Below are 27,718 nucleotides of genomic sequence, written 5' to 3' on the forward strand. Positions count from 1 at the left end.
CCTCCTCCAGAAACATGGCCATACTGCAGAAAAGACACAGGCGCATCATATGAGCCTCTTACATGGCAAAGTGGATAAGGATTGCCTATTATTGCCTTCCCAAAAATGTAGACCTTGGAAGCCTAACATCCATGATATTATCTACTGTTTTACATTTGCAGAGATCAGAAGTTGCCTAGATATCAATACACCTAACACCTCCCTACTGTAGCAAATTAAATGCAAAACAGAGAACATTCATCACTTTTTAGAATCACCTTAGTCAAGGCTTTAATGGAGGGTCTTAAGAGAGTCCTATCTCCTCGAATATCTACTGCCTCACAGGGCACATGGGGCCATCCTTCAAACCTTTACACTCATGTCCCTTACAGTTCCTTATCTGTACGGTAGCCTTTCTTAGTGACCATTACTTCCCGCAGGCACATTAGTGAGCAGCAAGTACTCACCTTACAAGAACCATTCTTTCAGGTTCACAAAGGTAGGGCGATTCCGCGAACCAATCCCAAATTCCACCCTTTCACCTTAATCATAGCATAGACCTTCCAGTCTGCTTTCCACAAACAGATTAAGAAGTGGAAAGAGTAGATGTCAAAAATGCTCTTATGTACTACTTTGACAGGACCAAGCCTGTTTGCAAGTCTGATCAGCTCTTTGGGCCTGATTTAGATATTGATCCATCACAACGGTGACGTGTATCCTTTCTGCCGCAATTTAAATCCCGTAGGAAATAATGGGATTTAGATTTCGGCAAATGGGATATCTGTCACTGTTGTGAGGGCATAACCCGTCCGCCAATATCTAAATCAGGCTCTTTGTTTTGTAGACTTAACAAAACATTACTAGGGTCATTCCATCTCTAAAGCAGGCTGTAAGAAAGCAGTGACTCGAATTGGACACCACACTGGGTATAAGGGAAGGTGACGTTTCTATTTTCTCAGTATCATGCAAATAAGTTTTCTGTCAAATGTCCAAGCCAAGAATAACTTCATTGTTTCTTTCTTCAGATAACAAGTCAAAGGGTTTGGAGATCATCTTTTCTTCTGCGTTTCTGGGCTGTGACCCTTAGTAGAATAATAAATGAGTCTGAGAGATCAATTCTCATCCCTTTATCTTAATCTTTCACCAACACCCTTGTGTTTCACTCGGTGTTAGTTTGAGTGGCTGTGCTCTCTAGTTTGCTTCCACCTCCCTCCCTCTAACAGACACTGGTACGCACTATAGGGAAAGGACTCTCCAGCCCTCTTACCTGGTTCGCTTTACCACCCTTGTAAGCATGTACAAACAGGTGACTGCCACACTTACCTTAAGCCATGACCCAAAAGTCGAATCGCAGCATTCAGGTCCCCAAGGCCTCTCTCCCGGTCACAGATCTGGGTTTCCACTGGGCTTGGCTCTTCCCCGCTTAGCTGGCTATTGGCGGCCCGGCCTCCAGCCCCTTGTTCTCTGCCTTCTGTGATTACCCACCTCTGATGGTTCCATCGGTCTCGTCCTCCCTGTTCGGGATGCTCACTTCCTCCTTTCTGTTTTCTGAACGTTCGTACCAACACAGCTGTTCTGCCTAAACTTCAGGGGTCTCACTCCTCCTCCTAACTCCTGATTCACTGAGTAGGCTGATGGTATCCCTGCAGTCTGGTGCACTGCCTGTCAATTCCTATAGACTTCCCATGGTCGCATGTTGGAATCCACATCACACAGGCATAGCAAGATGGATAGTCAAGTGCATACTAACTTGCTACCACAAAGCTACACAGCTATCCCCCAGGGCATACTCCACCCATAAAAAAGGGTCAGTCATGCACTTTCTTAAGGAGTATTCTGCTAGCTCACATCTGGCAAAGGGACACCTAGTCAACTGCACAATTCTACTAACAACTGCATTGTGTACGTTCTATCCCACCACCAGGCTGTGGTGGCCAAAGAACATTGTTGAAGACATCTTCGTCTACTCACTACCCGCTGTTTATGGTGTACACTGCTTTATGCAGAGTATGTGTATCTACAGCCAAACATGCTACAAACAGAAAGTTACTTACAGTGTAAGAGTTGCCCAGGATGCAACATTTCCCATCACAAAGTATAGTTTCTACTAGGAATGGGCATGCTCCCTGTTGGTATTGCAAAGTAGGCAAAATCATGGACAATCGCAAGTATTTGTGGTCTACACTCTGCTTCTCAACTGTCCTGTGCCCAAAACCCAGCTGCTGCCAGATGTATTGTGGGCTGTAGCAAGAGAATGCCCAGTCCCCTTGTTTCCTGTGTCTAATATTGGGCCTACATTACCATCTGTGGTGATTCCCACAAACACATAGAACAGGGGTCTCCAACCTCTTCTTTGGTGAGAGCTACTTCTGATCAATGAATATTTTCTTGAGCTATGCATGGATATTATCACTGTTTCAACATGATTACAACTGAGACCATCACATTTAGGATTAATGTTGATAACCATCCTCTACAGCTCTGCACTCGAGCACCTACGCTTTGGTTTCTGGTAACATTCTTCTTTCTTGGCCCAGCACTCTCACAGATGTGACTGACAGAGCCTTGCCTGCAACATGACTAATCTTGATGCATCTTTGCTAGAATAAGGTTGTTTTGTTAAAAGCCCTTCATCCCCACATATTGTGTGTTTATGTGTTAGTGTGGGATCCTGTCATTGGTTTGGCTGGGTAGGACTTACAGCATCTTGTCATGAGCAGTGCCCCCTTCATCAACATGTCCCAACCCTCTGTAGAACCTACTGGGCAGTGCTTCACTTCCAAAAGCTAGATCCAGGGAGTTGAAGAGCTACCTGTAGCTCCTGGCCAACTCGCTGGTGACCCCTGACAGAACGATTAGCTCCTCAGACCCTGTTGCACTACATGTCATTGCTGAGCCACTCTATTGCCCGCATACTGTGAAAGGTGAGCAACTTTCCTAGGTACAGTTAAGAGGCAGAGGTACCACAATGTCAAATACAGTGAAAAGGTCAGTAGAGCCGTATTCTTCATTGTGGAGAGGCAAAGGTTCACTAAGACCAGGTAGACAAAGAACAACAATGAATGTTAGACGTATCTATGATTATTGGGCTGTGTGTAGTGGAACTTCAGTTATGCGGATCGCCATGTAAGTGTATTGGTTTTTTTACCTATATAGATTGAGTCAGTCTCTGCTGGCCTCCATGTGTATGAGAGATCATGTTCCACAATACAGACCTTAGTGTTGGCCGTACCCTCGCATGTGGTCATCTTCATCCTAGGTTTACATAGATTTTCTGGACCTAGAGAACTAGCTGGGGGCACTACAATATATATACTTTGTTTGTTTTAACAAACACACATACAAAGCCTGTCTGCACACCTTTCCCAGGCTTGATAGCCCATCCCTCTTATGAGTCTACAACAATGCAGACATGCCTAAGTCATTTAGAACCTAAGAGTGGGTGCATGCTCTCCTATGCAGCCCATGAAACATGTAGCATGATTCCCAATATGTAGGAAACATGCTGCATTTAGATGAGTGACAAGTCAGCCTTTAGCGATATATCTAAATGTTAACATTTTGAGTAAATAGCTTTAATTGGACTCGGTGCGGTCGCACTTCTCGTTCAATGGGTTGGGTTTCTAAGACACTACGGGCATCCTATTTTGAAATTAAGTCCTTCCAAAATGTAGTCATTATGCTAAATTGTTTGCAGGCTTCCCCAGAGTGTGTGGAATATTATTGAGAACATCCAGGAGAAACAAGTGATATATTCTTATTCAGAGGACAGTAAAGCCACCATTATTGTGTATTATCATTACTTACAGCACAACCATTTGGCTATAATTCCTCCTAAAAGATTGCTTAAAATTATTGGCAAAATAAGCAATGCAGGTGCACTTGCCTAAATAATTGTCCCCTCACAGGAGCTCTTCAGTGATCTGCCCATTACATAATCAAGAAAATCAAGCTGATAGATTCCCACCCTCAGACAAGATAAATGCCAGTCTAATATCTGCAGACTGAGCCCCCTAGGTATCAGTACGAATACCACTGTTTAATAGTGTGTTGGACTTACTACGAACCTATGCACTTTCAAGTATCTGATTTTGAAAAGTAAATGTTAAGCTCCCAGAGGCAGCCATGCCCTCCAAAATATTTAGACACAACTTACAGTTGCTGATTTTTTTTTTATCTGCTATCTCACTGGCTACCATCATAGTGGCAAAAATGTTGAAATACACATTGATTACACCACTATTTCAAAAGCCCCAAAGAGACATGGCCAATTTCTGGTCTATATCAAATATTCCTTACCAGGCTAAGCTCTTTGACATATGATTCTAATGCAGTTACAAGATTTTATAGTGCCTCTTAGATCTAGTGAGTCAGTGCCAATCATATATTTGACTTAGAACGTTCAGCCAGTCTGTCCTTCTTGGCTGATTTTAGAATGGGGACAAAAAACATTAGCATCAAAACTCTACTCTTGTTAGACCTGTCTGTGGCCTTTAACACCATCAGCCACATAGTGATACTAGCCTGCTTGTGCCAAGCTACTGTCAGAGAAACTGCATTTTCCTGATGTTAGATCATTCTGTCCTCCTGATTCTAACCATTTTCAATAACAACAGTTAGGTCTCAACCTTAGCACCTGACTTGTAGTATACCAAGATGTCAGCATCTCACTTTCCTCATTTTACTTGATTATTTTTATTGCACCTTTTGGTGATATCACTCAAGAATAGGCACTTTCTGGCCTTTTATAACTATGCTGATGAAACCCAGGTCATAATGAGACATCAAGGATCAGGTGGGACTGTCTGTTTAGACATTAATCACAGAGTGAGGGAGAACCATCTAAAGCATATTTAACTGTGACACAACTTGCCAAAAGGTTAAAAAGATTGTTCACGTCACTCTCATCACAGAAAGAACTGCATTGGCTTCCCATCAAGGCCTGAGTCATCTTTAGACCAGATAAATCACATCAAAACCTATCCAAATCAATACAACTACAATATACTTACATACCCGGCAGAAGCACTCTCCATCTCTGGTAGGCAACACCACTTGAGGAGCCAACACATCACCAAACTGGAGACGAAGAACTGCAAGGAGGAAATGACCAGAAAACCATCTACATACTCAAACCTGGAACAACAACCTAATTGATATCAGAAAGCTCAGACCATCTGCAGTTCAGAAGCAAGAAGAGTCACCTGTTGATAGAAATGTACCACCCTATATGACAGACCACAGCTATGTGCCTCACTGTAATTGATTTCAAACTCCTATGTCCTTTACCCCATTTATCACTCTAATGCTCCTGAAGTAGGATCACAAATGCCACCATTTACTAGCATTCAACATACATAGGCGGTCATTATGAACATGGTGGTTCGGCCCGCCATGCCGGCAGTGATGGCTGAAGCCGCCAGACGGCATGGCGGGCCGAACCGCCACATAATGAAATGGATGACGGCCGCCAGCGGCAGCCGTCACCCACCGCAATGCTCCCACTGCCAGGCAACCTGGCGGCGGGATGAAACACCATCCGCCAGGAAGTTGCGCTACCCTGCGGATAATGTTTCAAATGCCGCCAGCCTATCCCACCAGGAAAAGGCTGGCAGAGGGCGTGCCCCGGGACACCCCTGGGGGCCTCTGCACAGCCCATGCACTTTGCATGGGCAGTGTAGGGGCCCCCATTCAGGCCCCCGTCGCGCATGTCACTGCCCGATTTACGGGCAGTGACATACGCGACGGGTGCTGCTGCACCTGCCCCACACCAATATTGGCGGCGGCTCCTCATGGAGCCGCCCTCAATGTTGCGGCTGTGTTCCCCGCCAGGCCGGCGAGCAGAGACACTGTCTCCGCCCGCCGGCCTGGCGGGGAAAACATTATACGGCCGGCAGGAGGCTGGTGGTCGATGGAAAGACCACCAGCCTGAACACAGCAGGAAATCCCGCTGTGTTCAAAATGACCGCCATAGTCTTTAAAACCAGAGTTCTTAGTTAGCTCTCACACAAGTCTTTAGATCTCTGACATTTGGTCTGTTACGGTGGCCTACATTCTACAGATGGAAAAATATAGCAAAACATTTTGGAACTATGTTTGACCAAGATCTGTCATTTATTCCACACATTAGGTCAGTGGTTCCTTTTAGAAACATGAAGTTGGTTCTGCATAAACACATCAAGACTTCAGGGAGACAGTTATAAAAATAGCAAAGGAAAAGGAAGGCATTAATATTTAGCTCACAACTAGCAGGGTTCAGGCTGAGACACAAGGAATAACACAAGCAAAGCAGGATCTGTAGCAATTGCTGGAGAGATAAAGAAACAGGTAGAACATCAAAAGCTGATTTAACATAGCAGAATTAGGAGAACAAAGCAGTCACTAATTGTCAAAGCAGTGACTAGAAAACCCAGCTGCAAGTAGAAGACAAGTGAATCTAGGGTCTTCATAGCCATATCCAGATAGGGTGGAGTTGGATCTAAAGCACAAAAACTGAGATGAATCAAGGTCACGTCTCCACATCTCATACATAAGGAAAGCTCACATATACCAAAACACAACGGAGGAACAGAGTCAGGAACACCAATTAAACATGCAATGGATTTGGTTACAGATAATGACAGAAAACATGCAAAAGAATATGTTACAGGCTGCTCTCTGCTTTATTCCAGAGGAATCATGGACCTAACACTCACTTGTGAACATATGACCCCCTGCAGGAAGCAGAACACCTGCTGATGATCCAGTAGCCTCCTGGGAAAAGGGATGTGAACAAACAAAAATGTAACATTAAAAAGGCAAAACAATAATGCACAATTTAGTTCCCCTGTAGAGAAAAAGGTCAAATTTACTTCTGAGATATTGACCTTTCTGAAGACAGTTCATTCCCGCCACCCTAATTCTAATAGCCTACTTATGGAGACGATGCAACTGCCTCAGGCATTTAGGGCAACAAACCCACCATATTGGTTTCACTTAACAAAGGAAGGAGTGGTATTGAACTCTAGACCGATCTAAGATGCGTATGGTGAAATGTATGGTGAGGGATAAATATTAGGGTACTATGAGAAATTGGGTTAATGGTTGAGGGGGTTAAACCCTACTCGCAGCAACCAAAATCCTTGGCAGTGTGAGGCACAAGCAAACCCCAAATTAACCTGTACTCAAAACCTTCTGGTAGCTCGGTACACAGCAGTCAGGCCTAACCGGGGGAAATGTGTAAAGTATTTATGCAGCACTTCAAACACTAATAAAGTGAAAACAAAATCCAAGACAAATCCCACACCAATGGCGATTCTCAGAGGTTCACTGCATAGAGAATCGGGATTTTATTAAAGACAAGGAGGCTAGCATTATGCATAAAGCCTTTTATTCACCACTCCTGTGCAGCTCCTTTAAAGACTTTTAGAACCAAATGATAACAATAACACAGACCCATAACAGTCCATATAGTCCCACAGCAACAGTCATCTTCCTCTTTTTTGTTTTCCCAATATGTTCATCCTCCTTTTTCCACTTTCCTAAATTTCCCCTTCTGGAAGGATAAGCGCTCCAACTTCTTATACGTCTAGAATAAAAAGAAAAAATGATGTTAGAAATTCAACTTCTATCATATAATAAAATCATATTTAGCATATAAAACCGAATCTAAAACAAAAAACTTGCTAAAATCATATTTAACACTTCACATAAACAGAATATCCTTCAAATTATAATCTCTCTTACTTTACAATCTCCCATGGGTGGGAGAGGAGGGATAATGCTAGCCTCCTTGGCCTTAATAAAATCCTGATTCTCTATGTAGTGAATCTCTGAGAATCACCATTTTATGTCAAGACAGGAGGCTAGCATTATGCATGTTTATAGCCTTAGAACCCGCCGTAGCGGGCTCTACCGGCTATTAAAGGCCCCCTCCCGGGTTAAAGGCCCGAGCCGAAGGCAAGGGCCCTTAACAAAGGAGAGGGCCTTTAATAGCCGGTAGAGCCCGCTAGGGCGGGTTCTAAGGCTGTTAGAACATTCTGCCACTCAGGGCAGAATGTTCTATTAAATAAAACCAATTCCTCATGGAGCCCGAGGGGATTAAAATCCCCTCGGGCTCCGTGAGGCTTTGTTCACAGCACTTGCTGTGAACAAAGCGAACATTGGAATGTTGGCGCTGCAGGCTTTTACCGGCCAGTAAAAGTCCGGAGCACTGTTTTCAATGGAGCTGCCAATGTTCCAATGTTCTAATAAAGCTTCAATTGCTAAAACTGCAACATACTCATTAAGTTTAAAATAGAATTTCCTAAATATCTCCTCACTTGACCAATCAGCTGCTTTCATAATTTCCTCCAACTTTCCAACTATTAATAAAGTTTTAGAAGCCATAGCACCCCTTACAGAATGTGCTGTATATTTGTTCAAGTCTATACCAGCCTCACTCATCACATTTTTCACCCATCTAGCAATTGAAGCAATAGAAACTTCCTTAAATGGTTTCAAGTAGGAAATTAAAAGTTGATTTCTTCCATCTGATCTATGCTCACACATCCTATGCTACCTCATACTCCTTTATACAGCTTACTACACATAATTCTGGATGTTCATCAAACCTTGGATAAAATGTATTTTCCGTCATAGTCTTTGTTCTATTTCTTACCTCAAATAATACTCCTTGCGGCTGATAAAATCTACGAGAAATCTCTAGAGCTTTGACATCTGAGACTCCTTTAAAAGATATCATGCATAATAATGTTGCCACTTTCCCTGCCTGCAGCTTACTCGTCAAATAATTATTTGATGGCCATTTCCTAAACAAATCAAATATCATCCTAACATCCCATAAAGTAGTATATATATTTTTGGTGGTCTTTTCAATCTCATACCTTTCAGGATTTTACATATCAAGGTACTCCTTCCAATAGAAGAACCATCAATCAAACAATGTCCTGCTGCAATTGCCGACCTATAACAATTTATTGTTCTATAAGACAAGCCTTTTCTGAACAATTCTGCTAAGAAGTTAGCTACCATAACTTAATTCGTCTCCACGGGATCCAGATTCCTCTCAGTGTACTAACATAACCAAACCTTCCATGCACTCCTATATCTTCTCCATGTTCCTGGAGCCCATGACTCGTATAATAACTGAAGCCTCTCCAGATAGCCCTCTGAAGCATTCATTTCTCCTGAGATCTTCCAAACTAGAAGGTTGAGCATCCCTGTTTCTATCAAAGAATGCTCTTGATCATTTACATCTTTTAAAAGACCCTTGGATGCCTCTATCATGATTGGATCCTCTACTGCTAATTCCATAACCGAAGGGAACCACACTTGTGTTGTCCAAAATAGAGTCACTAGTACCCACTGACATCTCTGTCTCCTCACCTGCACGACAACTCTCTGAATCATACAAAAAGGAGGAAAGGCATAGCCCAGAAACTTGCTCCAATCCAGACTGAAAGCATCCACTGCCTTCGCCCCCGGATCTGGACTCCAACTCACATAACTCTCCAACTGATTCATTAACCGCGATGCAAAAAGATCTATTTCCAGAGGTCCTCAGATTCTGTCTATCTTTTGAAATACATAAGGCATGATTTTCCATTTGCTGTAATCCCAAATATAGAGGGAACCCCAATCTGCTCTTGTATTCACTTCTCCCGGTAAATAGTGTGCTGTCACCTGTATCTTTTGTTCCATGCAAAATTCCCAAAAATTCTTTGCTAACTCCGAAAGCCTCTTTGACCTGTTGCCTCCTAACTTGTTTATATATGTCACAGCTGAAATGTTGTTCATTTTCAAAAGAATTGAACATCCTTTCAATTGATCTCTGAAACTTCAAATTGCTAATTCTCCTGCTCTCAGTTCCAAACAATTTATGTGATCCTCCCTTTCTTTGATGTTCCATTTTCCTCCTGTCAGTTGCCTTCCCATTACTGCACCCAACCTAACGTACTTGCATCTGTTTCCAGAACATACTCCGGTGTTGAACCAAATATGGCTCTCCCATTCCAAGCCTGCAGATTCTTTAATCCACCAATTTAATTCTTCCACTGCATCCTCTGAAATGTTTACAATATCCCCATACCATTAACCCTGAGCTAATGCTAGATGTTTGATTCTCTGGAGTGCCCTGTAATGTAATGGGCCCTGGGAAATTTGCTTGAATTGAAAATGATAGCAAACCAATTGTCCTTGCCAATTCCCTTAAAGTAATGGTTTTCCTCCGCAAGACATTTTTTATCTCCCTTTTTATTAATGTAATCTTTCTTTCTGGCAATTGTAATTGACTTTCCACCGTATCTATTACAAACCCTTAAAATTCTATCCTCTGTGGTGGTGCAAGAACTGACTTCTCCTGGTTTATTATGAAACCCAAATCCTCCAGAACACCTACACTTTATCTTCACATGTTCCAAAAGTAAAGTACTCTCTTGACTCATAATCAAGATATCGTCCAAATAGATAATCAATCTCACACTTTGTAAAACACCAAGGTGCTGAAGATAGTCCAAAAGGACGACAAGTGAATTGGAATAATTGTCCTTCCCACCTGAACTGTAAAAACTTCTGGTTTTGTGATTTCATGGGAATCATAAAATAAGCATCTTTTAGGTCTATTTTTGCTAACCAATCTCATTCTTGGAGAATCGCTCTCAGAACATGAATGCCTTCCATTTTGAAATGTCTGTACAGCACAAATTTGTTTAAATTTCTCAAATTTATCACTGGTCTCCAACCCTTGTCCTTCTTTTCCACTACAAACAAGGTACTCACAAATACTTTCTCTGAATCGTCCACCTTCACAATTGCTCCTTTTTTCAACATCCCATGAATTTCCTGTATCACTACCTCTCTTACTTCCTTTTGGAAACATATTTCCCTTGGTTCTATTTCTTGATATGGATATTCCTGAAGTTCTATTGTTTAACCTTTCACTTTATCTAGAACCCAACCATCATTTGTTATTTTTTTCCAATTGTTTATAAACATTTGTATTCTCCCTGCGATTCTTCCCAGGGAAAAAACAGTTCCAGTCCTCATACTCACCTTGTCCTGAATGAGATCCTGAGTTGTTAACTTGAGCACGTCCACGACCTGCTCTGCCTCTACCTCCTCTGCCTCTTTGTGGATAGAATGAATTGGTTGAATAACTGCTCCTAAACGATTCTCGTCCATATAAATTCCCATCTCCAAATACTTTCCTCATAGAAGTATGAGCTGTATCTAAGGCCGTAAACATATGTACATATTTGCTTAACGCCTTCATCATGCCTTCTCCAAAAAGCAGTCCTTTTGATTCCTCAGAAGACTCCTTCTTTGCTAACTCTCCCGATTTTGGTCTTATTTTAACAATATCTCCCTTCTTTTCTTATGAATAAGGCCTGTATTAGCATTTCCTAAAAAACAAGTTGCTCTTTGGCTCCAACCTCTCAACAAATTAATATCTAAATCTGAGCCTTTCACATACGACTCCTCCACCATATAAAAAATTCTGGCTAATGGACCCAACACATCTAGTAACTTATCTTGACGCTGATCTTTCCAAACCTTTCCGTGGGTCCCGTCCGAGTTCAAACAGGTAAGTAATCAAATCTGGATCCAGGTTCAGAGTCATTGAATCTTTTTCTCCAATCACTGGGCATGAACATTCTGCCCTCATGACATTTCTTTCATTCCTCTCCAAAGGTTTTCTAATTTTTTGTCTTACATATTCAGCAACATGACGCATAGACCACCATTTCGCACTACGCAGATGTTTCACATCAGAAGGCTTGAATAAAGTATGACCCAAAGGATCGTGTACTTGTTTTTTCTGTCCTGTTCCCACTTTATCTAGAATATCAAATTCATCTATATCATTCTCATCATTCATATCTAATATTTACTCATCATATTCATCAGAATATTCCTTGTTTTTCTAGCTGGATTTACCAACCATTTCCTTTGCAGGGCTGACCTGCCTTTCCATTGTGTCAAAGTTTTCCTCCAAAAACACGCGCTTGATACTCTGTAATCATTTGTCTGTAATGGCCCTCCGAAAGCCTGAGGGCCGTTGCCGAGCAACAGCACCACGCAACGTGAACACGTCGCTCGTTAAGCAAAAGAGTTCAATTTCCTTCTAAAAACAAACTAAAAGTGTCTGAAGCACGCTAATGCGTGCGCACCATCAACTGTGTACACGTTTCTGTTACAGAAACAGAGCACGCGTCTCATATACTGCACATGCATCTCGATACTGAAGTTATTTTTCTCCCACGCTCCACTTTGCACGAGCGACGTGTCCGCTGTCAAACACCGTCTTCACGCGAGCAGCTCACGCTCGCAAATATGTAAGAATTAACCGTTTTCCTTCACATCAAAGGTAAATTCAAAACCCTTTTCTTTTTTTTTGTTACTGAAAGCGCTCATACTTGTAATGGACAATATTAAATCAATCAATCAATCAATCAATCACAGTATTTATAAAGCGCACTACGTACCCGTTAGGGTTTCAAGGTGCTGGGGGGGGGGGGGGGGGAGGTGGGGGTAATGCTATTGGTCGAAGAGCCAGGTCTTGAGGAGTCTCCTGAAGGGGAGAAGGTCCTGGGTCTGTCGCAGGGGGGTCAGGAGGGAGTTCCAGGTCTTGGCGGCGAGGTAGGAGAAGGATCTGCCGCCGGATGTCTTGCGTTGGAAGCGGGGGACGATGGCGAGGGAGAGATTGGCAGAGCGGAGTTGGCGGGAGGGGACGTAGAAGTTGAGTCTGTCGTTCAGGTAGGCGGGTCCGGCGTTGTAGAGTGCCTTGTGAGCGTGGGTGAGGAGTTTGAAGGTGATCCTCTTGTCCACGGGGAGCCAGTGGAGGTCCCTCAGGTGGTGGGAGATGTGGCATCGCCGGGGTACGTCGAGGACCAGTCGGGCGGAGGCGTTTTGGATGCGTTGGAGTCGTCTGATGTCTTTTGCAGGGATGCCTGTGTAGAGTGCGTTGCCGTAGTCAAGTCTACTGCTGACGAGGGCCTGGGTCACTGTTTTTTCTGGTTTCCGTCGGGATCCATTTGTAGATTCTACGGAGCATGCGGAGGGTGTTGTAGCTAAAGACAAACTAAACAATATTAATACACATACGAGTCTTCAAACACCCTATGTACCCAAAAATTGGGTAAAAACCTTCTAATTACTCCCATAACTACCTCATAAATACATCAACATCATTTTAAAACAATAATCCAACAATCATAGAAAAATAAATAATAAGACTACTTATCTGCAAAGAAGCAGCAGACAAAAGAGGAAGACGACTGTTGCTGTGGGACTATATGGACTGTTACGGTTCTATGTTATTGTTACATCATTTGGTTCTAAAAGTCTTTAAAGGAGCTGCACAGCAGTTATGAATAAAAGGCTTTATGCATAATGCTAGCCTCCTGCCTTGACATAAAATTTAGATAAATAGCGCAGAATTTATTTAATTAATGAATCAAGACCAAAATGACAAAACTCCATTCAGTACAACTGGAAATATGCAATTTTAAAGATCTAAGTGAAAATAGCTCCCGAAAGCCCAAAGCGACACTCACAGCTATCTGGTCATGCGACACCGGGAGATAGTCACATGTTTAAGCAAACTGTGATAGAGCACGGGTCAGATAGAGGGCCCTTGTTAGTCCTGCTGAAAAGATACGTTCTGATTCCAGCACAAACGGTCCTGTTCATGGTGGAGTGTGCTGCAAAGAGGTAGGAAGTGTTGTGGACGTTCCTCGTTATAGCACACAATGCAGGCTGGGTGTCGCAGATGGTTGTCGCTGTAGCACAAAGATACTGTTGTCGTCGAAGGCGGTCTGGCTGAAACTCCGCGATAGCACTCCCCATGCGCGCTCAGTGCTGTAGCACACAGGGTCAGGTGGACTGAACTTCACATTGGCAGGCGGTGAGAGCAATAGGGTGTTGGTGCCAGCAGGTCCATTTGCAGCCCAAAAATTTCAGTTCAGTTCCACTGAGGCCACACCAAGGATCCATGATCTGAGGAGCTCCACTTGGGGGCTAGGAACGTGGTCCAGCTGGATCTGGGTGCTGGTTCAGGTGGTTGGGAGCCTCTAATGTTCTTGTGGCTCTGAACAGGAGGCCAGCAGACTAGCCCTTGGAGTCACTCTTGGAGGCCTAGGTTCAGGTTCAGGTCCAATCCCTCTGACTCAGGCAGGAGGGCAGCAGTCCAGCAGAGTGTCAGTCCTCTCAGTCTTTCTTCTGTCAGTTTCCATAGGCCCAGAAGTGTACTGAAGAGTTGGTGCCTGAGGTCCAGTATTTATACCAGGTGCCTCTTTATAAGTGGGAGAAGCTTCTGGAGCTTCCCATTTGAAAGTTGCAGCTTAATAAATGCAATAAGGTAACTCCAATGTTATCCTATGAGAGAGGTGGGTTTTGCAGTCGTGAAAAACAAATTTAAGATTTTTTCACTACTGGGATATATCAACCATAAAAGTGCACGTCCTACTTTTTAAATACACTGCGCCCTGCCCTTTGGGCTGTCCAGGGCCTACCCTAGGGGTGACATATGTATTAAAAATGAAGGTTTGGACCTGGCAAAAGGTTTATTTTTCCAGGTTGAAATGGCAGTTTAAAACTGCACGCACAGGCTGCAATGGCAGGCGTGACATATTTTTAAAGGGCCACCTACATGGATGAAACAAGCGCTGCAGGGCCACTAGCAGCATATAGTTTACTGGCCTTTGGCACACATAGTACCACTTTACTAGGGATTTACAAGTTAATTAATTATGCCAATTGGGTCTAAGCCAATTCTACCACGTTTTAAAGAGAGAGCACAAGCACTTTAGCACTGGTTAGCAGTGGTTATGTCATTGTTATGTTAATGTGTATAGCGTACTAATCACCCAAAAGGGTACCCAGACATTTGGGCAGGTGTGTTGGTGTGTGGTCCCCAAGGTGCCTATACGAAGAGCCAGGTCTTCAGTTTCTTGTGGAACTCAAGAAGTGAGGAGGGGGCTGTGATGTGCTGAGGGAGTTTGTTCCATGTCTTGGGTACTATGTAGGAGAATGAGCGACCTCCAGTTTTGCTTTTGCGGATGTAGGGAGTGTGTGTGAGTGAGGAAAAACGTAGGTGCCTGGTGGCTTGGTGAAAGTGTATATGGCTGTTCAGGTATTCAGGTCCTGTGTTGTGTAGGCTTTGTATGTGTGCATGAGAAGTTTGAATTGGCGGCGCTTGTGAATAGGGAAACAGTGAAGCTTCCTGACGTGCAGTGTGAGGTGGGTGCAGCATGGAAAGTAGAGTATGAGTCTTGCGGCAGTGTTCTGGATGGTCTGAAGTCTGTGTAGGTATTTTAAAGGAGATTCTGGTGTAGAGTGTTGCCATAGTCCAGCCTGCTGGTGATGAGTGCTTGCGTGACAGTCCATCTGGTGTTCTGAGGCAACCATTTAAAAATCTTTTGCACCATGCGCAGGGTGTGAAAACAGGAGGTACACGCTGTATTGACTTGAGCTGTCATGTTGGGCTTGTTATCTAGGATGATCCCCAGATTTCCTTTGTGGTCTGTGGGTGAAGTTGTGGGTGTTTGTCCTAGCTCTGGAGGCCACCAGCTGGAGTCCCATCTGTAGGTCTTGTTGCCGAAGACCAGTACTTCGGTCTTGTCCAGGTTGACCTTTAGGCAGTTGGTTTGCATCCAGTCTGCTGCCATGGTTATACAATGGGTGAAGTTGTTTCTTGTGGCAGTTTTCTTATTCATCAGGGAGAGGATGAGTTTGGTGTCATCGGGGTAGGAGATGACTGTGATGTCCTGTGATCAGATGATTTTGGCAAGTGGTGTCATGTATATGTTAAAAAGGGTAGGGCTCAGTGGCAAGCCCTGTGGGACTACGCATATCAGTTTCCTGGTCTGTGATGTGAAGGATGTGCAGAGTCCTAAGGTCTACAAAAGCAAGTCAGCAAAACAGAAGATTTGAAGGCAAATAGTTAGAGGGATGACCCTGCCAAAGACGCCAATTCTAACACTTACCTTTCAATGTTCAGTATATCATGTTTCTCAATCATTGTTCCACATCTACAGTAAAACAACATAGATATATATCATAAGACTTCTTGTATTTTGCGACACTTTCTAGCAGTTTACTGCAGTGCCAAAATAACGATCTTACAAAGTGTCCAAGATAAACAAGTTAACTATTTTGTTTTTACGTGCTCTGCAATCTTTATTCCAGAGTACACTAAGGAGATGATTTTTCTTACCAGTTTACAGGTTGAATTAGATATCCATGCACCGCACACAAAGTTACTGGCTTAAACTATAATTTCTCAGATGTTCTAGCAATATATGCAGTCAGGAAAGTAAAAGTGTAATTGCCTGTGAAAAATACACTCAAGCTTCATATGTGCTTTGTTAACGATAAAATAAGCCTGAATGCCCTTATATGATGTAATGTAGTGGCCTCTTAATCTCAGACCAGTTCGAGGTGTTTCTTCTTTAAGGGGGATGCTTCAGGAAAATTGACCATTAATGCGACCCTTTCCTAGTAAGGATCTCAGCGGGAAGGAGCAGAGGGTGATATTTGTGGTTGCAGATCTAAGTCAGCAATGAAAGCAATGCCAGTTAGTCAAAGCAACCAGACAGCACACAAATACACTTCTACTGATTCCCAGTGAAATACAAAGACATTTGTAATAGTGCAGCCTGACATGAACATAGATTAAGCTTCCAATGAACCACACCTGCAGAACATAAACAAGCACCTCTCCTACTACTTGTTGAATTTATTCTTGTCTTTGACCTGTACAATGCTCCACTACCTTTTGGCTAGAATGCCAAACAGAATAGTATTGAGGACAGTGCTATTCTCACTGCTGATGGAACTAGGATTATGGAACATAAAATAGCACAAACTGCTATTATTTTATAAACATTACTAGACTCACACCAACCTCGAATCAAAAAAACAAACAGCCACCCTAGCCAGAATGATCCCAGCTCAGTGCTGGACTCTCGCAACGCCCTGTACCAGGGGTTTCCCAAAAGGCTGACCAAATGCCTCCATAAACACAGGTAAGACCACAGGGGCAGTGACTAAAATGCCAAAAAGTTGTCATGTACCACACACTCTGTTCATATTGTATTGACTCGCAGACAATGAACAGGTGGGTTCGAAAATCATTGCACTTGTAGATAGGTATGTTTTGGGTAGAGCACCTGCTCTTCCCAAAACGTTTTTCAAACAAGACCTTGAGTTTAGTTCCAGAATCCGAAAGAGCAGGCTGCACCTTGTAAAGCCAAAGGTCTGCTGCTACAGTGATTTCCCCAGGAAATTATGTCAACAACCAAGTCTGCTTTGGTTGCATGAAAGACTGGAGGCCTAGCTTTGTTTACATTCTTTTTATTATAAGGAAGCTTGTTTAAATGACTCAAACCTCAAATAAATCATACTGTTATTTCAGTCCGACTTTTATTTTAAGCATTACTCTTGTTAAGTATTATGTACTTTTTTCATTGCAGATGCCATTCCGACAAGCTCATGGAGTCTCTGGGAAGGCAGTTCACTTGGCTGAGACGAAGGGTATTTCTGTCAAGTACCTCTCTTTGGAGGACCTCAGGGGCATTAGGTTTGTGCTTCCAGATATTCTATCAGGGAAACTGTATGAATTAGCACTGTTGGAAGAAATGTGTTGAAGAATGGTAGGTATAAGTTGGTATAATAAATTAACGTTTTAGAAGCTCATACCTCTAATGTGCCCCTTGATGTGATTGAAGATGGCACTGATCTAGTAAACAAGAGGAGTATACTGGTGCACCATACATTACTAGGGGCCAGATGTATGAAGCATTTTTTGCTGTTGCAAACAGCCCGATTCGCAGAATCGGTGTGTTAGTGATCGCAAAATCGGCTTTTCTTATTAATATGCCTTAAATTGCGATTCAATAACAAGTTACCTAATCGCAGTTTGAGCTTGCGACCCATACCTATTCAGTAGTCAGAAGAGGCTAGCTTAGTGGGACTCACACTTTCAGTTTTTAAAAAAAAAATAGATCCCTTTTTACTTTAAGTAAATTAGGTTATGTTAAAAATGTTAAGTAAAATAGATTTTAAATAAAACATTTTTAATACAAACAATCACAGTCACAGTGGTTTGCTGATCGGAGCAGATCAAGATCCCTGTGATGGCTTGGATTCTTAGTGGGCTGCAATATTCAGCCTACCTCATTAATGTTCATGACTTAGGTCGAATTGGGACCCTAAAGGAATCAGTCATTTGCAAAATGACCTATTAATACATAGGTCGGTTTGCAAATGACCACACTTGTCACAAAAATACTGGTCCAAGACAGAAGTTGCGACCAGTATTTTGCGACCAGTGCTATATACATCTGGCCCTAAGTGACTGTGATGTGTGAATAACCCAATATGATATAATACTGAACTCTTTGAGCTAGTCACAGATGATGTCTGAATGCACAGTTACCTGCCACAGTAAACAGTATATCGCTTAATTTCTCCACCTTAATATTATTGTAGACATAAAATGTAAATCACTAAGTTTTTTACTCAATATAACTACACAGACAAAAATAGTTATGACACACAAGTTAACTAATTCAGAAAAACGTTATAATTGTGACATATTAAAAGAGACATTTTAAATTATGGTCCTTAACAACATTTACATAAATATAAGCCTAATTTCATAATTCATATCATTAAATTGCAACAAGTCTAAAAAAACTCCCCTCCACAAAACTCCCCTCTTCATTTGGAAGCATCAGTGTGTGAAGCATTGCAGGACAGGTGTCCAAATTATCTGGCAGGACCATTTTTATCCTGATTTCCTCTGCAGTTGCCCATTCTAAGAGATCCTTCTAATAGAATGCCATCGTTGAGCGGGGTGGCTTAAGACACTGAATGGCATGGCAATACAGTGCTTTGCCAACACCAGTCCCAGCAAAGGAAATTTATATTTGATCCTTGATCTCATTGTCTCAGCAACAATATTAAGAAGACTGGGCCTTGAATGAGGCAAGGAGTGTATGTTAGGGCAGAAGTACTGTTGGTTTACAGCTGTGCTGCTGCTCTGCCAAACTTTAAATGACCCCTGTAATGGGTTTGTAAGAAAACTGGGGCTCTTGCCCCCATTTGAACCCCTAGATGCTGTTTTATTCGACTCTTTATAGTACACTGAGACCTGCTAACCAGGCCTCAGTGTATGTGTTCTCTCTCTAAATTGCCATGTTGACATGGTGAATTCCTGATTGGTAAAATGTTACCCCTTTTGTAAGCTCCTATTAAATGAAACCCAGGGCATAAATGGTAAAGGGGTTCCCAGGGCTGCAGCATAAGGTTGTGTCACCCTGGAGGAGGACCCAGGCAAACGAACGATGGCAGGCCTGCCATTCCGAATTACAAGAGTGCTACAAACTGCTTGAGTTCGATTGTGCCCTCACCAGGAGTGGCACAGTACCATGCACTGCATTACAGGTACGTCAGACACCTCTAAGGAAGGCCTCTGTAGCCCAGGAGGCAGGGTGCATTATATTTGAGGTGCAGGCATGTAAGCACAAGAACCCTGTCCTTTGAGGTATACTATAAGTGCAGGCCAGTCCATAGGATGACATGGGACTTGAGTCCTGGTTGACCAGGGCTGCTAGCTCCATTATGGTACTGCCTAGATATGTCGCGTTTAGTGTCAAACAATGTGCCTTCTCTTCCTCCATGTCAGAACAGCTGGCATGCACATAGGTAGCGCATTAGAGGTTTTCCACCTGTTTGCCATCCTCCTGTGTGCTCTGGCCGAGCATCCCGCACTTTCCCACGCTTGCTGCTGCCAAGACAGAGTTCGGACCTGCCAGGCCACCTGGGCGCTCCCAGAGGTCAGACCAAGGGCTGAGGCTGGCAGGAGGTCACACCTCCTGCCACAAAGCCCCTGCCCCCCCCACCCCCAACCCCCCCCAACCCCAGCTGGAGCAGTAAATAGACCTATCATGGCGGTGAGCTTCAAAGGCTGCACTGCCCCTGATAGCCATCTGTGCTGTCCTACCCCCGTCCACAGGTACATTTGCATGTAGACAATAGGAAATTGGGTATGCAGGACTGGGCACACCCCCAGCAAGATACATCTCTAGGGTGAGCAGCCTGGTCTGTGCACTAAACTGTGATTTCTGCCATCTTAGGAGTGACAGAATAGAGGGTTCTGGGTAGCTGTTAGTCCCACTGCATGTGGTCACCTCAGGGTCCGATTAGCTGTAGGAGCTAGCTGCCCATTGGCCACTAGTCTCCACACCCCTAACTCCCTTAAATCCAGGATTTAAGGGACACCCCTGACAGCAGAACCTCAGATCTGATCGACCAACTTCAAAGAAGGACCAGAAGAAGCTCTGTGTCACTGACAACCGGACTCTGCCCACTGCTCTGAAGCAAACAAGGGAAACTATGTCCCTGAGGCAACAGACTGGGAACTGCGTGATCGACCTTCGTCCTTGGCTGAAACTCACCACTCCCGACCAGAGGGACACCTGTGGAAGCCCGAAGCACCTTCAATCTCCCCTGGACTGGTGGCATGAGCCCCATGAAAACTGCAGGGAAAAACGGCTGTAGAATCAGACGTTTCATCGACCATCGGGCCCGCCATGGGATTGTCAACAACAAGGTGGTTCAGTGTCTTCTGAGAGTCGTAGTCCAGCCGGGCTCCAAGATGCAGGTGACTACCTCACTCCCTTGGTGTCCGGTAACTTCCCAAAGGATTCCAAGACTTGTTGGTTGCCAGTCTGGTAACTAACCCCTTCACTCAACGCTGCAGTGCAAAGCATGCAGTCTGCATCCCACATCTGCAACCCAGCCCCAGCTGAGATTTTGCATCTCCCTGACAGCATCATCGTGCCAGTGCTAAAATCGGCAGCAGTACGAGCCCCGTTCAGTACCACTAGCTTAACTCTGCAAGGGTTCCCCCCAGCTCGACTCCGCACCCCCCCAACCCCTCACCCCTCCCCAAGTGGTTGTTAGTCACCCTTGGCATCCCTGCTGTTGACTACAACGCAAGTCCCTTTCAGCTCCATGGACAGCCGGGACAACTCTGCACCTGGGCTCCAAGGGCCAGGTAAAACTGCTCTGACTATCATGATCTGGTCCCAGGGACTGCACTAGCTTAACCCCTCAAGCGTTCCATGCAACTCGTCTTTTAAGTGCATTTTTGCAACATATTACATTTTCCCATTTACTTCAATGCAATGTCTAAATGCCATTTCTTCAGTGATTTTGTATTGATCTAAAATCGATATCTCCAGTTCTCCCAAACCTATACTGTTTGTTTTGTGTCTAAATTTATATAAAAATATGCTCTATTTTTTTTTGGTGTCCATTTTTTTTTTCAAGTCATTTCAATTACATATCATCCATGTTTGTGCTGTGAAATGCTTAACACATGTTCCTCTAAGTAAAGCCTGACTGCTCTTTGCCATACTACCAGGAGTGAGCTAAGGATTTAATAGTGTGAACCCAAGGACCATCTCTTGGGTATTGTGAGAGTATTACATGGTGAGGACTAATCCCAACACCACATAATACTCCACTTTCCTACAGGGTAGTACCACACCCGGTAAATACTGATGACAAAAGGTGCAGTGTTATTCTTTCTTTTATAGTTCTGCACTTCAGAATGGGGTAACAACTGCAGTAATACTACTTTTCCTCGTTCCTTAATGAGCAAATCTGAATATTCTGTTTTTCTCTGTACAGACTTGAACTTTCACCAGCTAAAATGTATTTGAGGCAAAAAAGCCACATGCAAAATTTGAATCTGTTAATTCTGATTCATGTGCAAAGTGTTAAAAACTTTACACCCGAATTGGGGTTACTGGTCAGCAAGAGTGATAACCGTACTCTAATCAGAATTCTCTGAGTCTGATACAGTTGTAACTTTTAATTTCCACAAGGCACAACACTTCTGGGGTATCCTCTGGCAGGACAGCAGCTGGTCCTGTAGGAATTCTAGGATATTATAGCCATACTTTTTTACAAAGTTCATGTCAGACATGATAGAATCTCCATTGTCAAGGTTTCTCTGATCCTCAGTTTTGGTATTTTTTCTTTCTGGTCTTTGAATCAGCATGTTTCTGGTATGAATTGGGTTTCTTGGTTGTATTCAAAGAATGATTGTTTATTTGGCACTTTTATTTCTTCCCCTACTCATAGTAAGTGGTTTGTTTGAAGGATTTGATTTTATCTTCTATTGTCTTCCTGACTTACTTTGTAAATAGGCACATCAGATGGTTTGCTCTCTACCCTATATAGTTCAGATGTCCATTCATCTTTTACTTTGTTTCTTCCATAAACCATGAAACAGTACTGTATTTCATACTTGCAGAGCTTGTTTCTTAATCCACTGATCATGTCTTGACCTATTCTGATTGGCATTCAACCCTAAGACGTTGTTGATCAACTCGAAGTCCATAAAAAACTGTGAGGCAAAACTCAATATCTCCAACCACTGGAAGGCTCTGCGACAAAACTGATCCAATTTGAAGGGTCAGTCCTGGTCAAGAAGCTGCAGGAGTCATTTCCAGGGTCAGTTAATGTTGCGCTCCAAGTCTTTAAATAAGTCAAGTAAAAAACATAAAAAATCCAAGAGGTGATTAGCCCCTTCTTGCTAGACACATACCCTGAGAAGGTGCAAAGGCGGCACTGTGATTCTTGATCTCGCTTCCTAAGTCGATTGGCATCAGATCCAATCCCCCAACTTGTCCTGGCACAACCCGAGTTTCCGGGGTCATCTACGACACTGAGGCAGATCAATGAGTTCAGAACACTTTGGATCCTTACCGCCTCCATCTGGCGTGCCTTAGAGCCCCATGTATCCGAGAGGCATCCATTAAGGGTAGCGCTGGCTGGTTCTACCTCGGCTCTAGTTGGGCCCTCCAGATCCACCATTGGGCATCCTCCAGCCCCTATTGCAACTCCACCTCTGGTGTCATGCTTAATGCCAATTTGAGGAGCTTCAACTCCAGTGACAACCCCATTGATGCCTGAGGACGAGGTTCCCATTGTGCTCTCTGATGCCGAACCCCACCGCTAAGACTTCGACCACGGTGGTGCTCGGTTTCTGTTGAGGTGCCACCTCCTTCACTTGACTTGCCATGCCACAAAGAAGTGCACATACACTGCATTCCTTATTTGGCACATATTTAGACAATGATCACAACGCGGATTATGAAATTGGGCAGCTGTACCACAAGGAGAATTGGTATGATACCCTTTAAGAGGCCAGTGGACTTGATACTTCTCTAACCCTCTGGTTCTGCCACTGAGGAGAGCGCTTCTTACACCCTGGTTATTCTAGGTTCCCACCCTAGAGGTCAAAACCAAGGATTTAACAGAAGTGCCCAAGCTGGAGCAACCATCTACTGAGTCCTTCTTGCCCTTTAATGAAATACTTACAGATACCCTTTTAGGGGCTTGGGCCAAATCTTGCTCTCCCCACTGTCAATTGCCCGATTCTGATATGCCACAGCCCTGTCCCGAGTGACTCTGCGTTTTTGTCTCAGATGTTGCATACCACTTTCACTCCATTTCTTTGTGGATGGTGATAGATGTGTTCTTGTGAACAGAAGATCTGCATCACTTTAGTAGTACTGTTGGTGAAAATTGTATAAATATAGAGCAGTGAGCCATATGTGTCCAGTTGCATCCAACTAGGTTTTCATTCTGTCACAGGTGTAGCTGTTAAATATTTGTGTTGTTTAAATATTTCGGTTGTAACCTGCTTCAGTGCTAAACACTCAGTTTTATGAGTTGGTGAATTCTTTTCTGCTACATGCACATCCCTTTTTATAAAAGTGACTGGTCTTGCTTCCTTTTTTACTCCATACAATTCTGCACCTAGTCCATCTTGAACAGCATCATCACAAAGAATGTTCATCTTTTCACCTGTAGGAATGATAAAGTCTGCTGTTGCAGAATCCCTTTTAGTAACTATTTCTTCCGCAACTTCTTCAACTAGTAGCCAGGACTGATGATTTTCATCCAGTCCTATTCTCACACAGACCATTGTACTTGTCTTCGGTATAGCAGCTTCGGGCTCTGTGGAGTTGGAAGGGGCCCCTCCAGGTTCTGCGCCTGCAGTTTCAGCCTCTGTTCCAAGGGACACCCAGGGATCCATACATTGTCAGGAGGCTTTCTGCCTCTGGACATGACTGGAATATCATGGTATTTTCCTGGTGGTTCAACATCTGGTGGGCTCTCTGAACGCCAGAATAGACAAACTTGGCCGACAGTGCTTAGTCGATCACAAATGACTTCTCCATCTGGAGGTGGCACAAGGTCTCTTTAAGCAGTGGGGAGAGCCTTGGTTAGATCTGTTTGCCTCCGCCGAGAACGTGCAATTTCAACAGTATTGCACATTGGATTTTCCAATGCGGAAATCACTCTGCAACGCTTTTCGTCTAGAGTTGAACACAGTCCTCCTGTACGCCTTTCTGCCTATACCACTTCTTCCCAGAGTTCTCAAGAAGATCTCGGGCCCAAGTAATCCTTGTGGCTCCGGACTGGGCACAAAGAGTATGGTATCCCGAGCTACTGAGCATGGCCATCCATCTTCCGATCAGACTGCCCCTTCGGGAGGATCTTCTGTCGCAGCAGCAGGGGATGGTTCTCCACCTGAACCTGTCCAGTCTCCACCTTCTTGTGTGGAGATTGAGCAGCGGCAGTTGACAGCTTTTGACCTTACGCCCAGAGTCTGTAACGTAATCTTGCAGCCAAGGGTACCTCCTCCAAAAAGGTATACGCCTGTTGTTGGAAGACATTTGTGGCATGGTGCACAGACAAGTCTGTTGACCCCCTTTCTGCCCCTCTTTCTGAGGTCCTATTGTTACCCTTTCTGTTGCTCAGCAAGGCTTTGCTATGGGTAATCTCAAAGGTTATCTGTCTGCCATTTCTGCTTTTTTGAGGTTGCCTTATCACCCCTCTTTTTTGTCTCCTATTGTAAATGGGCTCCTTAAAAGCCTTATTTGTATGTTTCTTCCATCTCCGTTCATTATGTCCCAGTGGGATTAGAATTTGCTTTTGCCATTTCTGATGTGTGCTCCTTTTGAGCTTCTCCGCTTTGAAAACCTTCATTGTGGCGATTACATCTGCCCATAGGCTCAGTTAGGTGCAGGCTTTGTCATCTAAGCCGCCCTACCTTTCCATCTATCCTGATAAACTGGTGTCTCGCAGTGTGGACTCCTTTTTGCCAAAAGTAGTTACACCCTTTCATGTAATTCATCACCTTGCCTACTTTTTTACACCCCCTCACATTCTTCTAAGGAAGAGGATAGACTCCATCGTCTGGACCCAAAAAGATTGTTGGCCTTCTACCTTGATCATACAAAAGTTCTGTGTGGATGATCAACTTTTTGTTGATTATATGGGTGTGAAGAAACGTCGGACAGTGCAGAAGAGAATCATCTCCAGATAGGTTGTTCTCTGCATTAGAATGTGCTACGCACTGGCTAAGAAGCAATCCCCTGAGGGTTTGCGTGCTCATTCTACCAGATCTAAAGCTGTGACCACAATGTTAGCACGTGGAGTTCCAGTCCTTGACATCTGTCAGGCTGCGACAGGGGCATCTCTGCACACGTTTACCAAATACTACTGCCTGGACAGTCAGGTCCATAGGGACGGGCACTTTGTCCGTTCAGTCCTGCAGGACTTTCTAGTATGATTTTAGTTTGCAGACCCACCTCCGGGGATGGTGTTGCTTGGGTATCTATTCCAAGGTAAGGAGTCTGCAACTAGATGTCTCTGTCAGATGAATAGGTCACTTACCTTTGGTAACGCCTTATCTGATAAAGACAATATCTAGTTGCAGATTTCTAACCGACCCACCCATCCTTCCTCCTCTGCGAACTGATTTCTAGGGTCGTGGACTCCCTTTATAGGGCACTAGTTTTGACTCACCAGTGGTCGGTGTTCTTCATGGCTCTGCACTTCTGATTTAGATACTCGTGAAAAAAACTGCTGCGGTGTCACTTATATAGGGCCTGCGATGTCATATTCAACACAGATGACACTGATTGACGCACCTAACAGTGGGCAGGGGGGTACAGCTCGAGAAAAATCTCTGATCCAGACTGACGCCTGGGGAAATTGTAGGGTAAAGAATCTGCAACTAGATATTGCCTCTATCAGATAAGGTGTTACCAAAGGTAAGTAACTTGTCAATTAAAGTTGTGTTTTGGAAATGTCCAGATAGACATCTGTTTTAACACCAGCTTAACACCAAAACCTGAAGCTATTATCAAACGTACCTGTTGATACACAGATGGGAATTTACAAACTCTCTGACTAATTTTGGAACAGAATGACATGCAGTGAGCATTCACATCACCTATCCTAGTGCTACTAGAATCAAGACACTCCCTCTGCCCCTCCGCCCCAACTCCTAAGTAAAGACATCCTATGGGGAACAGCGCCAAAAATCATAGCCAGCTGTTGAAAGTAGGCAAAACAGATTACCTAAATATAAAAGCTGGTCACTCATTTGCTGTGCGTTTTATATGCAACATAATCAGAATTAGATTTTGCTGCAACCTACAGATTTAAGGAAGTTAATAGAAGGCAAAAATATGTAAAATAGAAGGTTCCATCTGTAGGTGTTGATGTAAAGCAGTGTATGCTTAATAATAAAAATATCTATATATATCAAGAACTCCTCACCTTAATATATCTGTGACCCCACATAAGTATATCTAGTCTGCTGTAGTTATGAAATACATTGCATAATACTTTACATTTATTGAATTGTTCTATAAAAGGTTTTAATGAATCTAAACAATTCCAAGAATGTAAGAAGACAATATTATGTCCTTTCTAAAAATCATATTATTCCAAGAAGATAATAAGCTTAGCTTAGAGCACAGTTCCTTTTCTTCTTTCCCATTCTCCTTTTTTCTTTCTCTCTCTTCCATTATGTACTGCAGCAGCAAAATCTTAAATAAAGGCTTTGACCTAAAAATATAAAATTACAGATCATACAAAAGAATTGGCGTCAATGTGTTGTCTGTTTTTTGTCATCACAGCCCGCTGTTTGAGAGTGACGTGTCTCAGGTGTGGAACTACACCAACAGTGTGGAGCAGTACACCGCAGCAGGCGGAACCGCTAAAAGTAGTGTGAACTTGCAGATTGAGCAGCTGAGAGCTTGGATGAAGAAAAGCAAGGATTGATGTGCCTCTGAATGTACCACTCATATCTACATGTAGTAAAAAAACATGATCATGCTGACGTTTGCACTCTGTTCTCCACCGTTTCTATTCTTCCTCACTCAGTCGTCATCACTCAGTGCTTATGCAGGAGGCAGGAGGTCCCCCGTAACTCTGCCCCTGGTGTTGCCGATACCTTGGGCACCCATAACCAGAAGCCAAAGATTCTCACTGTCTTGACATTAGTTCTCTGAGTAGAAATGTGTTTGCTTTATGCAACAGGTATGCAATAAAGCTAAAGTCCACAAAGGTAATCATTTATATATTGTGCTTCATGCTTCACTTCTGCAATTTTAAACTGCTTTATATTACAGATGTTGCCATTACCCAGTTTAATTCAATGAAACTTGTCAGATTGATAGAAATCAGAGTTTTGCTTGATGGGATTCAAATTTGTGACCTTCATGTCACTGCAAATGACAGCATACATTAATCCACTTCATAGTTTCAAAGTTTGTAAAGAGAAACAGAAGGTGTATTTTTGGGGTGGGGATAATGTAGTCTTGTATTATACCTGCATTTATGTTGCTCTTGATAGCCCTCCCAAGGCACTGAAGCA

The 27,718-nt window shown here is 43.4% G+C and overlaps 1 protein-coding gene across 1 annotated transcript in view; it reads left to right on the top strand.

Annotated features, from left to right (window-relative positions):
- ASL (argininosuccinate lyase) overlaps positions 1 to 27,413 on the top strand; it is a 201,960-nt gene extending 174,547 nt beyond the window's left edge. The window contains exons 16-17 of the mRNA XM_069226880.1: positions 17,433 to 17,539; positions 26,979 to 27,413. Coding sequence (XP_069082981.1) covers positions 17,433 to 17,539; positions 26,979 to 27,123 — 252 coding nt within the window. The 3' untranslated portion in view covers positions 27,124 to 27,413. The remainder of the gene's footprint in view (positions 1 to 17,432; positions 17,540 to 26,978) is intronic.
- Positions 27,414 to 27,718: the final 305 nt, after the last annotated feature.

The sequence above is a fragment of the Pleurodeles waltl genome, chromosome 3_2 (genome assembly GCF_031143425.1).
Source record: "Pleurodeles waltl isolate 20211129_DDA chromosome 3_2, aPleWal1.hap1.20221129, whole genome shotgun sequence".
Classification (NCBI taxonomy): Eukaryota; Metazoa; Chordata; class Amphibia; order Caudata; family Salamandridae; genus Pleurodeles; species Pleurodeles waltl.